Source organism: Protobothrops mucrosquamatus, unplaced genomic scaffold (assembly GCF_001527695.2).
Source record: "Protobothrops mucrosquamatus isolate PMUCROS unplaced genomic scaffold, P.Mucros_1.0 scaffold1427, whole genome shotgun sequence".
NCBI classification, from domain to species: domain Eukaryota; kingdom Metazoa; phylum Chordata; class Lepidosauria; order Squamata; family Viperidae; genus Protobothrops; species Protobothrops mucrosquamatus.
The window spans coordinates 70,767-83,266 of record NW_015387612.1 but is presented as its reverse complement, the minus strand read 5'-3'; the positions used below and the strand labels follow the sequence as shown (position 1 = coordinate 83,266).

The window sequence follows — 12,500 nt, the reverse complement described above, 5'->3', positions numbered from 1 at the left end:
CTGGGCTTTCTTAGACAACTTAGCAAAATTATGCCTAGGTTAGTAACTTACAGTCAGTATATTTATATAGAAATTAAATAGATTTGAGGCTTCATACAATTATCTATATTAGATAGGCATGGATGATGATTTAAATTTCTTGTAGGGACTTTCCTTTTGGTTAGATTCTGATACTGTTTACAGAAGTTATATAGAGAGTCACATGTTTGTTCATTTGAACTGACATGGCTGCTCATCTCAATATCATGTCTCTGGGAAACTAATAATAATATAAAATGACAGTATCATAGCAAGATCCAATATCATAATAAATACAAATTGGTAATCAAGGTAGAAAAAAGCCATCACAACCATGCCATAGCTTTGTCATATGCCCCAACCCCAAGCCAGATGAAAGAACCAAGTCTTCAAGATTTTGAAAGGCTGACAGGTTGGATTGATTGTTGTGAATTTTTATATTTTAAAAATATATTTTTTATATTTTAAAATATATTTAAATTAAAATAAACTAAATAGAATCAGGCATAGATTTATCATTACTCATTTTGATCTAAATCACTTCTGTTCATCTACAAGAGCTGCTCTCTGCCCAACTAGTCTAAGAATTTGTAATTCAGATATGTAGCATAAAGTTTATGTCAGCCAATAAATTGATATCTCTATAATTGGCATGAGTTTTGTTCCTCCTTTTGTGAAACAGGCTAATGACTGGAAGTCCTAATGTTTATGCTGTCTGAGGGTTGCAGGTACAGGGGCCCATTGTGAATTGGTTTCAACAATTCTGGAGGAGCACACAAAGAAGGAATATGCTTAGGAAATATTGAGGCTTATCTCTTTGGTTTGGAAAGCCATATGTTGCTTTCTTCACTTACAGATGTCAAATTCTTAGTCAAGTTTAAGAAAATGCATTTTGTTTTGCAAATGTTCCAGTATGAGCTTCATTGCTTTATAACAATATAGTCTACACATTGATACTTCTTGCTGTAATCTATTTTTATGTTTCATAGGGCTTTAAAAAAATACTTGGGAATTCTGATTGGGAGGACTTGGAGCAGGTACTGAAATTCTAGGGAAAATACATTTGTATAGTACTATATATGGTTTATTTTTCTTATTAGTTATTTGCAACATAAGAAAAAAATGAGGCTTTTTATAATCATGGGACGGAGCATGAGCAAAGTTTAATTGTTTTATCATAAGATGGAGATTTGTTTAGTATTAGTGAATTTGTGGTTTCTTAATCCATTACCCTCTACTTCGAAAAGCATTAACATTATTTTTAAAATGTTTATTATCCATATGGAAGTATTTTCATGTAAAATTGGCAAAAAGTAGATGTCTGAACTACTTGCACTTGCAGTATAATAATAACACTTCATTGAGCAGAGGCTAATTTAAGTACAAATAGTCCTTAACTTACAACCATTTGTTTAGTGACTGTTACAATGCCACTGAAAAAGGTGATTTATAACCGTTTTTCACACTTACGACCGTTGCAGCATCCTTATGGGTCACATGATCAAAATTCAGAGGCTTGGCAACTGATTCATATTTATGACCGTTGCAGTATCCCAGGGTCATGTGATCACCTTTTGTGACCTTCTGACAAGCAAAGTCAATGGGGAAGCCAGGTTCACATAACAACCATGTTACTAACTTAACAATTGCAGTGATTCGCTAAACAGTTGTGGCAAGAAAGGTCGTAAAATGGGGCAAAACTCAACAACTGTCTTGCTTCGCAACAGAAAATTGAAGCTCAGTTGTGGTTGTTAAGTTGAGGACTATCTGTACATGAAAGATTATCCCAAATTACACCTCGGTATAATCATAAGTACAGAAGAGTTAGAAAAAAATGAAAAATGTTTCTAACTGATCAAATTATTGGCTTCTCATAAATCTTAATCTGACACAAGATCTCATGTACAGAATTAAAGCAACATATTTCTCAACTTTGAATGCATACTTTATTTGTTATTATTTACAGACATAAAATAAGAAAAACATAAATATGGCTGGTGTAGAAGTTTTGATATTCTTTCAGACAATAATTTGCAATACCACCTTCAAGAGAAATAATAATGTTTTAGAACTTGTTTGCAGAATACATATTTGAAATCTATCCTCAGATTTTTAATCTGTTCAACTTGGTGATTGATTTGAAGGTATATTACAGATCTTGCCTTCCTGAAACACCCAACCATTTTCCTACTTTAATTTTTTCATTAATTTACATTAGCTTGAAGACTAAGAAGAATCTCCTTAGAACTGCATAAAAATTTGTTAGATCTACTAAACAGAACACACAGATCACTGCAGATGTCCTACTAAAAGGTTTAGTTGGCAGTAGAATAATGGTCCACATGTTAATACAGAATTGTTTATGCAACAGTGATTTGTATGGGAACATTATCAAAGGGTAACATCTTTTCTGGCTTCATTATAAACATTTTTTTTAATTGTGCAAAACAAATCTGTGGGATTTGTTTGAAAAGGTTCTGGATCTAAAAAGTTTGGCACCATTTTTTTAAAATCAAACTGTTTAGCTGCAACCATATAAGATACATTTGGATAAAAAAATATAGAGTGTTTGAAATAAAAAAAAACATTGTGTCAACCATTAAGGATGGAGCTGGTTCTACTATGCATTGACAGCCAGTGCTATCTCAACAGATACAAATTTTATCATTGTTAATTGCTACCATACTTGAAATGTATCTCACATGTAATTTATATATGTGTTACCAACCCTAGCCCTTGCACTCTTGCCTCCCCACCTTACCTCATTTAAAACCTAGATTAGAATTAATTTAATTCAGTTTATTGCAGTCAAAGACCAGTGCAGGTAATAAACAAAATTTAAGACATAATTATCATCCAATAAGTGAGACCCGGGATATAGGCTATGTTAAATTATAATGTAAACACTAAAATTATATTAAATAAGTTATCTAACATTACAACAAAGTAAAAATAGCTAAAACTATTAATATCAGTAAAATGATAATATCTAAATTCAAATGAATTATAGTTACAAGTAATGCATTGCGGGATATTGGCTCAGAGTTTGATGGTTGTTTTGTGCTGCTGTAGAAAAGCTAGCTATATGCGTAGTAACAAGGGGCACTTAATGTATGAGCAGCATCTGGGCATAGGCTGAATCTGGGCAATCTGGGTATCTACTAATTAGAGAAAGTATGAATCTAGTTTGGAGGGAGCAGCAAAGACAGACATATTATGTAATACTGTATCTACCTCTCCAGAATCACAGGGCAAAACTCTTCAGTTCGGCATTAAGCAAAAGTTTATAAAAGCTAAATCACTTTGGACTCAAATTTATCATACCTGTCTCCAATTGTAAATGTGCATTTCAGACACCTTGTGGTATTTGGAGAGCTGCTCTGATGAGTTTAGATTGTACCCTTTCTAAACTGAAACATGAAGCTAGGAGGCCAGCCAGAGTCCCATAAAGGAATTGGGCTAGAGGTTTAGCCTGAAAAAACTAAGGTAGCCAAAGTCAGGAGGAGTCTGGTATCATCTAGAATGAAAAGTTCCCTGCCAACAATACCATCAATAATAAGTACGCATTGATATTTGCAGAAATATTACTATATTTAATTTTGTACAATTATGCAAGCTTTATTAGGTGAATCATATCCAATAACGAGATATTTAAACATCTGCATATAATTGAATATCTGCCAGTGGAAGTTAACCTCTCCAACCTGATTAAACGAAGTCTAGTCCACAAATATTTATATATGTTTTTAGTAATATTAACTGTAGTGAATGTCTAGAAATAATATAGGGTGTAAATAGAAAGCAAATAATTTGCAGGTGATATTTTAGTAGAGTGCAAAATTTTGAATTTAAATCATTTTGAAGTTAAAGCACCTCATTTTGAGTGGAAAGCATATATTTCACGTTAGAAGCAGGTTATTTTGATCATTCTGAAAGTATTAAAGCTTAAAAGAGTGTTTGAAACTGAACTCTTTTGTGCTTGAAAGGCTTTCCAGAATAATTTGAATTTCAAGTGTTTTGCACATTATAAAGGCAATCATTTAATTATGTGAATTTTCTGAAATTATGTCATCAGCTATATAGTCTTACATATTTTTGTATTTTTATCTGGTGCACTTGATTGATAAGTACAACCCATTGACTGATTTTTTTCTTTCATTTATATGGTATAATCTATTTGTCATATATAGAATTCTAAATGTTTCTTGAACCTAACTAACATTTTCTGAATACTTTTTATGTTATAGGAATCTACAGAAATAAGCCTTTCAAATCTTTTTCGCCCAGAAAGTACATCGGTATCATCCAGACCATCTGTGGAACAGTTTTCCAATCTTATTAAAACTAGTCTTCATTATCCTGAAACATTTAATCACTCCTTTAATCGGAAAAGGTTTGAATATTTCTTCTTTTTACTCTAGGCTGTAACCAGCATTAACCTTCCAGCCATTTTCCTTTCTTTTTCAGAAATATGTATATGGCACTCATAACCTTTCACTGTAAAGCATAAAATATTTATACAAGTCTAAAAGTGAGGTCTATTTTCTCCACTGAAGGTGAACAAATACATTTGCTTAGGGAGTGATTTGTTTGGGGATTATTGCTAAAGAAGTACATCTGTGCTGATGAGATGGAAAGGATGAAGAAGTTTGTTTTCTGCAGGGTTCAAATTCTATTTCACATACTGCCTCTAGCTTGATTCCTTTTTGAACAACACAGAACATTTAACAAGAAAATCCACAATGAGTTAATTTCTTGGGCTCTTGTGTTGAAAATAAATAATTTTTAGTTAATCTTCATGATATTCTATGAAGTTACTTTGAAATCCTAATTTTTAAGAATTCATAGCCCTAGCTGTTAGGTTCCCTATCTTTACCTTAAGAAATACTTCCCATGTACAGTTTTAGCAGTAATTGATACAAATCTTATAAATATAGGACAGAAATACTCTTGGGGAGGCTTGTAGTTAGTGGGTTGGATCCAAAGTTGCATCCAGTAGACTTTTTTCTCAATTAGAAATAAATGCTTGAGATTCTTCCTTGCTATTGTACTACTGTGCCTTCTGAGAAGCTGCTCAAGAGAGGCCTTCTGGGACAGAAAAATAAATTATACTAGGTACTTCAAGGAGAGTAAGCAAAAAATGCTTTCCCATCCTTTTTTCCAATAGAAAAATACTTAATAAATCTCAATTCTTCTATGAATGTAAGAAGTCCTTCCCTTCACAGATAAACACACCTAAACCTAACATATAAGTGTCTTGTTTAAAAGAGATGTGAAAGTTGATGTTTGATTTATATTTCAATTTGGAATTCTAATAGAAACCTGTCAAAATAAGTTTCCATTTAATCCGCAAGTAGAACATGCTGCTCTACTTTTTTTCCCCAGAATGGTCCATTTCTGTTTGGCATTTGACTGCAGCTGTATACTCTGTTTAAAACTAGCATATTTTACTGTTGTTGTTTTTTAAAAGCAAGGGTGATTGTGCTCTGCAGTTGATTCAATTGCTCAGTTGATCTAGTTGCAATTGATGCAACTTTTCTTTCCAGCCTTTGTATAGTTCCAGTTACTCTTCTACTTTCAAATTGTTCTGAAGCTGATGTTGATGTGATAATTGATCTGCGACATAAAACAACAAGGTAATTTTACAGACTATAAGCCATTTATATTTGAGAAGATTCTTTGAATTAGATTCCTGGAGAAGATTCATGAAAATATTATTTCCTGTCTGATTCTAAGAAATTTAAATTTCAGAGCTTATCAAAGCATATTTCTAATTTGATTTTGGTTTAATGGTTTTACACATTTCAGACTGGTGAAGTACCAGAAGGGGCATGTTTAACTAGAACTAAGAATTATTGACTGGTGACCTAAATAATTCTGCAGGATGTCAGCCTTAAGCTATTAGCCTGACCTGGGATGTTTAAAACCTTTTTCATGCAATGGTAATAGTTTTCCTAGAAGTTTCCAATTTATAGTTTTATACTGAGTACAAATATTTTACATAAAATTCTTGTTAACATCCAGAAATGTTGTGTTGAGGACAGACAATACACTGTTTTCATCAAGAGTATAAGCAGGAAGAAAATTTGACCCCCTGTGTGCTTTCTCTTTTCCAGTCCAGAAACCCTTGAAATCCATGGTTCATTTACCTGGCTTGGGCAAACACAATATAAGCTTCAGCTAAAAGCCCATGAAGTATCTAACCTTCAGTTAAAGGCTTGTTTTGTTCATACTGGAGTGTATAATCTTGGAACCCCACGAATATTTGCCAAGCTTTCCCATCAAGTTACTTTATTTGAAACAAGTCAACAGAATTCAGTGCCAGCCCTGATTATTATTAACAGTATTTGACTTATGGGTTTGTTTTAAAAACAAAACAAAGTACTGTTATTTCATTGAACTTGCAATCTTGGCATATAACCTGTTAAAAAGTTGTAGATAAATCTTCCACATAATATGATTACATGCCTATTTCTGTTTCATAATACCAGGCATCTTGGATTCCAGTTTCTTTCTTTTTAAAAATGTTTCATAAGTTAAATGGAAATAACCACGTAACTTTTAAGATTCCTAATAACAAAATTGGGAAGTCCTTGGATATCTTTACTGCTGAAAAAAATGTACAGCATGTGTTAATATTTGTGGCTGTATTAGATGGCAATTTAGGAAAAAGGTTTGTTGGCTTTTTTGAGTAAGCCATAGATTGATAATTATATCATGTTGTTTCTGTGAAGTTAACTAGGATCCAATTTATTCCAGTCCAATTCTTCTGTTTTTCATTTTCAATTTGAATTCAAGTTGAATTTGAGACTTTCTTCATATACTATTAAGCAATTCTCATTGCAATTGCATATATAACCCCACTTAATATTCTACCATTTTTGACAGCAGTTTGAATATTTTCTCATTCATCTCAGTACAAAACGCACTGTTTCAAACAAAGAAATGTTTTGTCAGTTAAATTCATTCACTTTATTATGTAACTAGAACAATTCAGTTGATCTGTTTTTTTAAAGAAAGTTAAGCTTTTCAAGAAATGTATTATATTTATAACAGATTTGCTGTAAATAAAATAAATAAAATAAAATGTGCATCATATTCATTACATTCCCCACTGTGATTTTTCTTAATTGTGTGAAATGGAGGTATCAGGATGGGCAAATGTTTTGTGCACAGGCTAACCAACTTCAGTTATCAGTGTCCAGCCTGAAACATACATTCTTGTAAGATTTAAGGTTTTGAGGTAAGAAAAGTAGAAACAAATAAGGCCATTTTCAGCCATTAAAAACGAAGAGGAAATAAAATTGGCTTATACATTTTCAATTTTTATCAATAGTCCTAAAAAGAGATGGTTATTCATATGACCATTAATGTAATAAATATTCTTGAAAACAATTTAATGAGCGAAACCAAAGAATACATACATACATGCACATATACAAAAATAATATTAATTACAGTGTATTTTTATTTCAAACCAGGGAAAAGAAAAAAATCTTAGTATAATTAAATCCACATTTATTATTCTACAGTAAGTTGTGAAATGATATGACTAAATTTATTTGATTGTTGAGTACTCCTTTAGTAATTTAAGAAAAAAATAAACCGTCAGCATTGTGCCAAATATGAGAACAAGACAATTAATTAGTGCTTTTCCAACACTGACCTCAGATTTTGGGAGGGCTCCATGAACATACACACTGAAAATTGTGCTAAGGTCACAGTAACTATATAAGCTATCTACAACAGTAATTCTGAAGACATAAAAGCCATTGTACTGTGGGAAAAGTATTCTGTTTCTTTCATCCCTTTTTAAAACCTGGTACTTTGAATTAGCTGATGGTAAAGATTTGTTTCCTCTGGGTTCCTTGCAACTCACATAATTATATCTAGTCCATGCAATTTGTGGAGACCCTGGAAAATTTGCTAATTGTTTGGTCCAGTTCTGGGCCTCTGACAAACAATTGGCCTCTATTTCAGTCAAGAGATAATCGTAATTATGCATTCCATTTATTTCATACAGTACAAAATCCGCAGAAACGTATTCCACAAATTCATCGTTGTCCCATAATTCAAGTTCTGGAAGCCATGGTTTATCATAATATAAGAAAAGAGGACATCCCCAAGTGTCATACTTATAGGACACATTAAGATCTTCCTGTTCCAAATTTTTTCTACCGAGGAACAAAGGATCGTATAGTTTTTTATCAATTGAATAAACAAAATTCTGTAGTAGTATTGGTTCAAAGAGACCTTTACTACAACCTGTTGTACTCCTTAAAATTCTGATGTGTTTCTTAGGTGGACACTCCACTGCAATAAGAGCTGTCAATGGATACATGTCAATGCAGAATATCCCTTTGTTATAGATGTCCACACTAACAGATGACAGCTTCTTTAAGACTGATGTGTTCTCTTTTTCTGGCATCATACTTGCTAAGTGTTGTTCTTCTAATTTAATTTTCAAGCTGTATTTAGTGTTTCCATTAAAAGTATAGCCATCCTCCACAATGTATGCCTCAAATGCTAGCACACGTGGATTGCTTAACATGACATATGGATAGGCACCAGTCCCTGGCTTTGGTACAAATGTGGCATTAAAATGAAGATGCTGGTTTGTATCAATATAATACATCCTGTTGTGGAAATCACCAGTGAGGATCTCCACTGGACAGGATTGCAGTGGTGGCTGCACAGTCATGAGCTTAGCCTGGACGTTGATGATGCATTTATGAAAATGGTAATATTTAGATACATTGCTGGGAAATGGACGGATGATGTTAAGTGTTCCAATAGTTTCAAATGACATAGCTTGACAAGAAACGTGGACTGAGGAAACGTTATTGTCCCCCAAATGTACCATTTTTCCAGAAACCATGTCCAGGTTTCCGTAGAAAAGCTGAGTCTCAGTGAGGACTGCAATCTCATTATCGGTGGCTGCTGCAAAGCAAATACGTTCTGGAAGAGTTTTATTAGGATAGCTGTGTGTGGGAAGGACAGTAATAGTATTTGTCGTCAATCCATCATTTGAGGAGCTCATAAGTGTTTTGTTAGTCCATAGTAAGATAAAACCTCTCATACCAGGGGGGAGTGTGCTTTCAACTTTATAATCTTTTAAGAATTTTGAGCTAAAGGATGTTCCTATTTCATTCTTCATGGATTCAACATTTCCATATGTGAAGTATGCAGTCTCGGGATGACTGGCATCCTTGAGGAGCATTCCAATATGTGCTGAGGAAGCAAAAACATAGATACCAAGTAGAATGCCATCCCTCAAAGGTCTACTTTTAGAAGATTCAAATATGCTGGCCCCATTTTTTGAATAAAATATCTCACTTTTGCTAACCAAATTGCCTGGGTCATACGCCACAACAAGTTCATTGATTTTGTCACAGGCAGGATCATTTTGAGCAAAGCAGCAATTGTAGCTAGCAAGTTCAGTAACCGGATGAGTAATCCCTTTTGAATGCAGCCATTTCTTCGATGTGGCATAGAGATAGATAAAGACGGCACCATTCACCACTGCCACGATTGTATCTTGCCCAAAGACAGCAGCACTAACAATGGCAGGTGGCCTTGTAAAACCATCGGGGATGGTTAGAGGGAGAATGCTGCTTTCAAACATATCAAGGCTGATGAATAACCTTTCTCCAAGGTAAAGAGCTGGGGAAATACCACGGAAAAAATTATTTCTACATGGGTGGTGCAATATATAAGGATGATTGTGGCTGAAATTAAGCAGCATACCTGATGATGATATGACCAGATGGTGAGACCAAAGTGAAGAAATCAATTGCTCATAGCTGCATGGCCAGGAGTCAACTGCCATAATGGGGGATAGCCAAAACTTCACTAACAGGGGCAATAACATGGTGTGGCTCCTTTACTTTAACTGATACAATGCCTAAGATCATAAATATCCCTTCCGTTGTTTCTCTTGAGGTTCTGTTTGTAATGGTCGTTGAGGGAGATGATTCTAGAAGGCAGTTGGCAGATTAAGACTCTGAGGGAGAAGAGTACAGATCTACTGTGTCATAAAGCACACCCAGGAGCTACTGGTAACAGATTATATTTATTACTAAAGAAAAACTGATGGATAACATCAGTTGAGATCTTCCTGTTCTAAATATTTTATGTCAAGGAACATTGGTTTATAGATTCTTATCAACTAAATACATCAAATTATTTTTTACCTTCACATCCATACAATTCTGATAGATGTCTTAGATAGTCAGTGGGTGCATATTTATCTGTCTTTCTTGATATCTATCTATCTATCTATCTATCTATCTATCTATCTATCTATCTATCTATCTATCTATCTATCTATCTATCTATCTATCTATCTATCTATCATCATCTATCTTCTACCTGAATAACGACCTATCACCCTCACAGAGTGACTCAGTCAGAATATGCTTTCATTGTAGGTGTCCACAGTGATAGCAAAGAACATGCCTTTATAAATATTATCTAGGAATTCAGGATAAATAAGAGAATTGCAGCTCAGTTTTCAAAGATTATTTACTATTTCCATTAAAAGTGTAGCCATCCTCTAGTCCAGTGATGACAAACCTTTTAGAGACCGAGTGCCCCAAAACCACCTCCCCACCTCCGTCCCCGCTCTGCCCTGCCCACTGGGTCACCCCACTGCCCGCCACAAATCACCCAGGCAGCTCAGCAGCGCCATGGTGGCCATGCCCTCCGCCCATGCCCCACAGCATCATCTGTGTGCAATGGGGCGCAAGGGCAGAGTCTTGTCCCCACTGCCCGGCTACCATGTCCTTGGCTGCGCTGCTTCGTGTGGGCTGCACCCAGGGGTGACTCTCCTCGGGGGGGGGCTGCTGGTGAGGAGGGGGCCGTGGGAGGAGGCGGGGTTGAGGAGACTGTGTGGGCCCACAGAGAGGGCTCCAAGTGCCGCCTCTGGCACCTGTGCCATAGGTTCACCACCACTGCTCTACTCTATAACCTATTCCAGAAAAGCCAGTAATGTGTAGTTTTGTTGGAGCTCTATAGAAAGAGATACTGTCCAGCTTGGACATATACAGTATGTAATTAATAGGATGTTGCTGCATAATATATTTAATATATAATATATATTTTTCTCTAAATAATACCAATAAGGATCTCTCCTAGACTGAGTTACAACAGAGGCTGAAAATTCATAAATATTCCATGTATATTGCTGGTGCATTTCCAAAAATAACACTACAGAAATATTGGACATGATTCAATCGTTGAGTTAACCTGACTGTCCAAGTTTTACCCTAAAAAATACTTTGAGATGGTCAGATGGGAACATTTCCATGACTCCCAGAAATCTGAAATCTGCCCATTTCAAGGCCATCTCTTATACTGCTTCCATGGTCTTGAGTTCCATTGGAAAGACTTGATTCAAGATCTAATCAAGCAGCAGGGCACTTCTTAAGTAATGCTCTCAAATTGCATCAATTCTTCTATTTTCTCAACTGTCTTGGCTTCTGCATATTTGCTACAGACAACGTGTATTCTTTTCACATTGTGGGGAAATCTGATAGGAATACAAGTTCCACCAAAATATCTGAAATTTTAAAGTACTTTTTGATGTCAAGTCTTAAGCTAGATCTCATCAAAAGCGTTCATTTTTTACCAAGGCAATAAGAAATCAAGGTAAAAGGAGAAGTTAGAGTTGTCATCCTCGCCCCCCCCTCCATATTAACTCTAGGTGAGTTAAAGTATTAGTGGGTTAGTATTCACCAGGGAATCAACTTCATTCCTCTTCTTTGTATCAAACAAGTAAGATTTCTCATTCAGCCTATCCAATCCTATGGAGTTCTTAAACAAATTGATTTGGCTTTCTTCAGATTGAATGTGGCAAATCCTTTCTTTTCCCTTTGGCAAAAGCACAAAATGAAGACATCTTCTGGTTAGCTGTGGCCTCACAAGTTGAAGCTCCCATTGGCTTCAGGTTGCTTTTGGATCCTATGGCTTCAGGTTGCTTTTGGATCCTCTGCCTAAATCCTTGAAGACTTCCACCAGTTTCCCTTTAGCCTGCTTGCCTCTCTTGTCTTCTCTCATCTCTTGCCTCTCCTCGTTTGTCCAATTATGTTTTCTCTTAGCCCGGTTCTTTTCTTCCACTTCATGCCTACTCCTTATACCTCTCCGAACTATTGTCTTTTTTTGTGCACAGCTCCTTATGTTCCTATCCATCCTTCGACACGTCACCCATTACTGCATCCCTATAAGGATTCCGTATCACCTAAACCTCCATCAGGTATGGACTTCAATTCCCAGAATTGAACGCTTACATTATACCGGTATATGCAACTATCTCCAAGAGATGAGGTGGAGGAGTGAGGGACAGCCGGCTCTGCTTTTTCCTCTATCGCTGGGAGAAGAACTAGATTACAGCCTTCCCCACCATCCTGTACAACAGGGGTCCTCAACCTTGGCAACTTTAAGACTTGTGGACTTCAACTCCCAGAATTCCTCAGCCAGCTTTG

The 12,500-nt window shown here is 35.4% G+C and overlaps 2 protein-coding genes across 2 annotated transcripts in view; one reads left to right on the top strand and one right to left on the bottom strand.

Annotated features, from left to right (window-relative positions):
• Window positions 1–7,124, top strand: part of TRAPPC8 (trafficking protein particle complex 8) — a 61,150-nt gene extending 54,026 nt beyond the window's left edge. Inside the window, exons 28-31 of the mRNA XM_015821932.1 lie at window positions 1,008–1,055; window positions 4,266–4,411; window positions 5,565–5,654; window positions 6,135–7,124. Coding sequence (XP_015677418.1) covers window positions 1,008–1,055; window positions 4,266–4,411; window positions 5,565–5,654; window positions 6,135–6,369 — 519 coding nt within the window. The 3' untranslated portion in view covers window positions 6,370–7,124. The remainder of the gene's footprint in view (window positions 1–1,007; window positions 1,056–4,265; window positions 4,412–5,564; window positions 5,655–6,134) is intronic.
• Window positions 7,125–7,576: 452 nt separating this feature from the next.
• CATSPERD (cation channel sperm associated auxiliary subunit delta) lies at window positions 7,577–9,889 on the bottom strand. Its single transcript, XM_029285219.1, has one exon. It carries the CDS (start codon window positions 9,887–9,889, stop codon window positions 7,577–7,579), a length of 2,313 nt encoding a protein of 770 aa, XP_029141052.1.
• Window positions 9,890–12,500: the final 2,611 nt, after the last annotated feature.

Coding starts and splice junctions, on each gene's coding strand:
- CATSPERD (XM_029285219.1), bottom strand. CDS start 9,889: ATGTTATTGCCCCTGTTAGTGAAGTTTTGGCTATCCCCCATTATGGCA.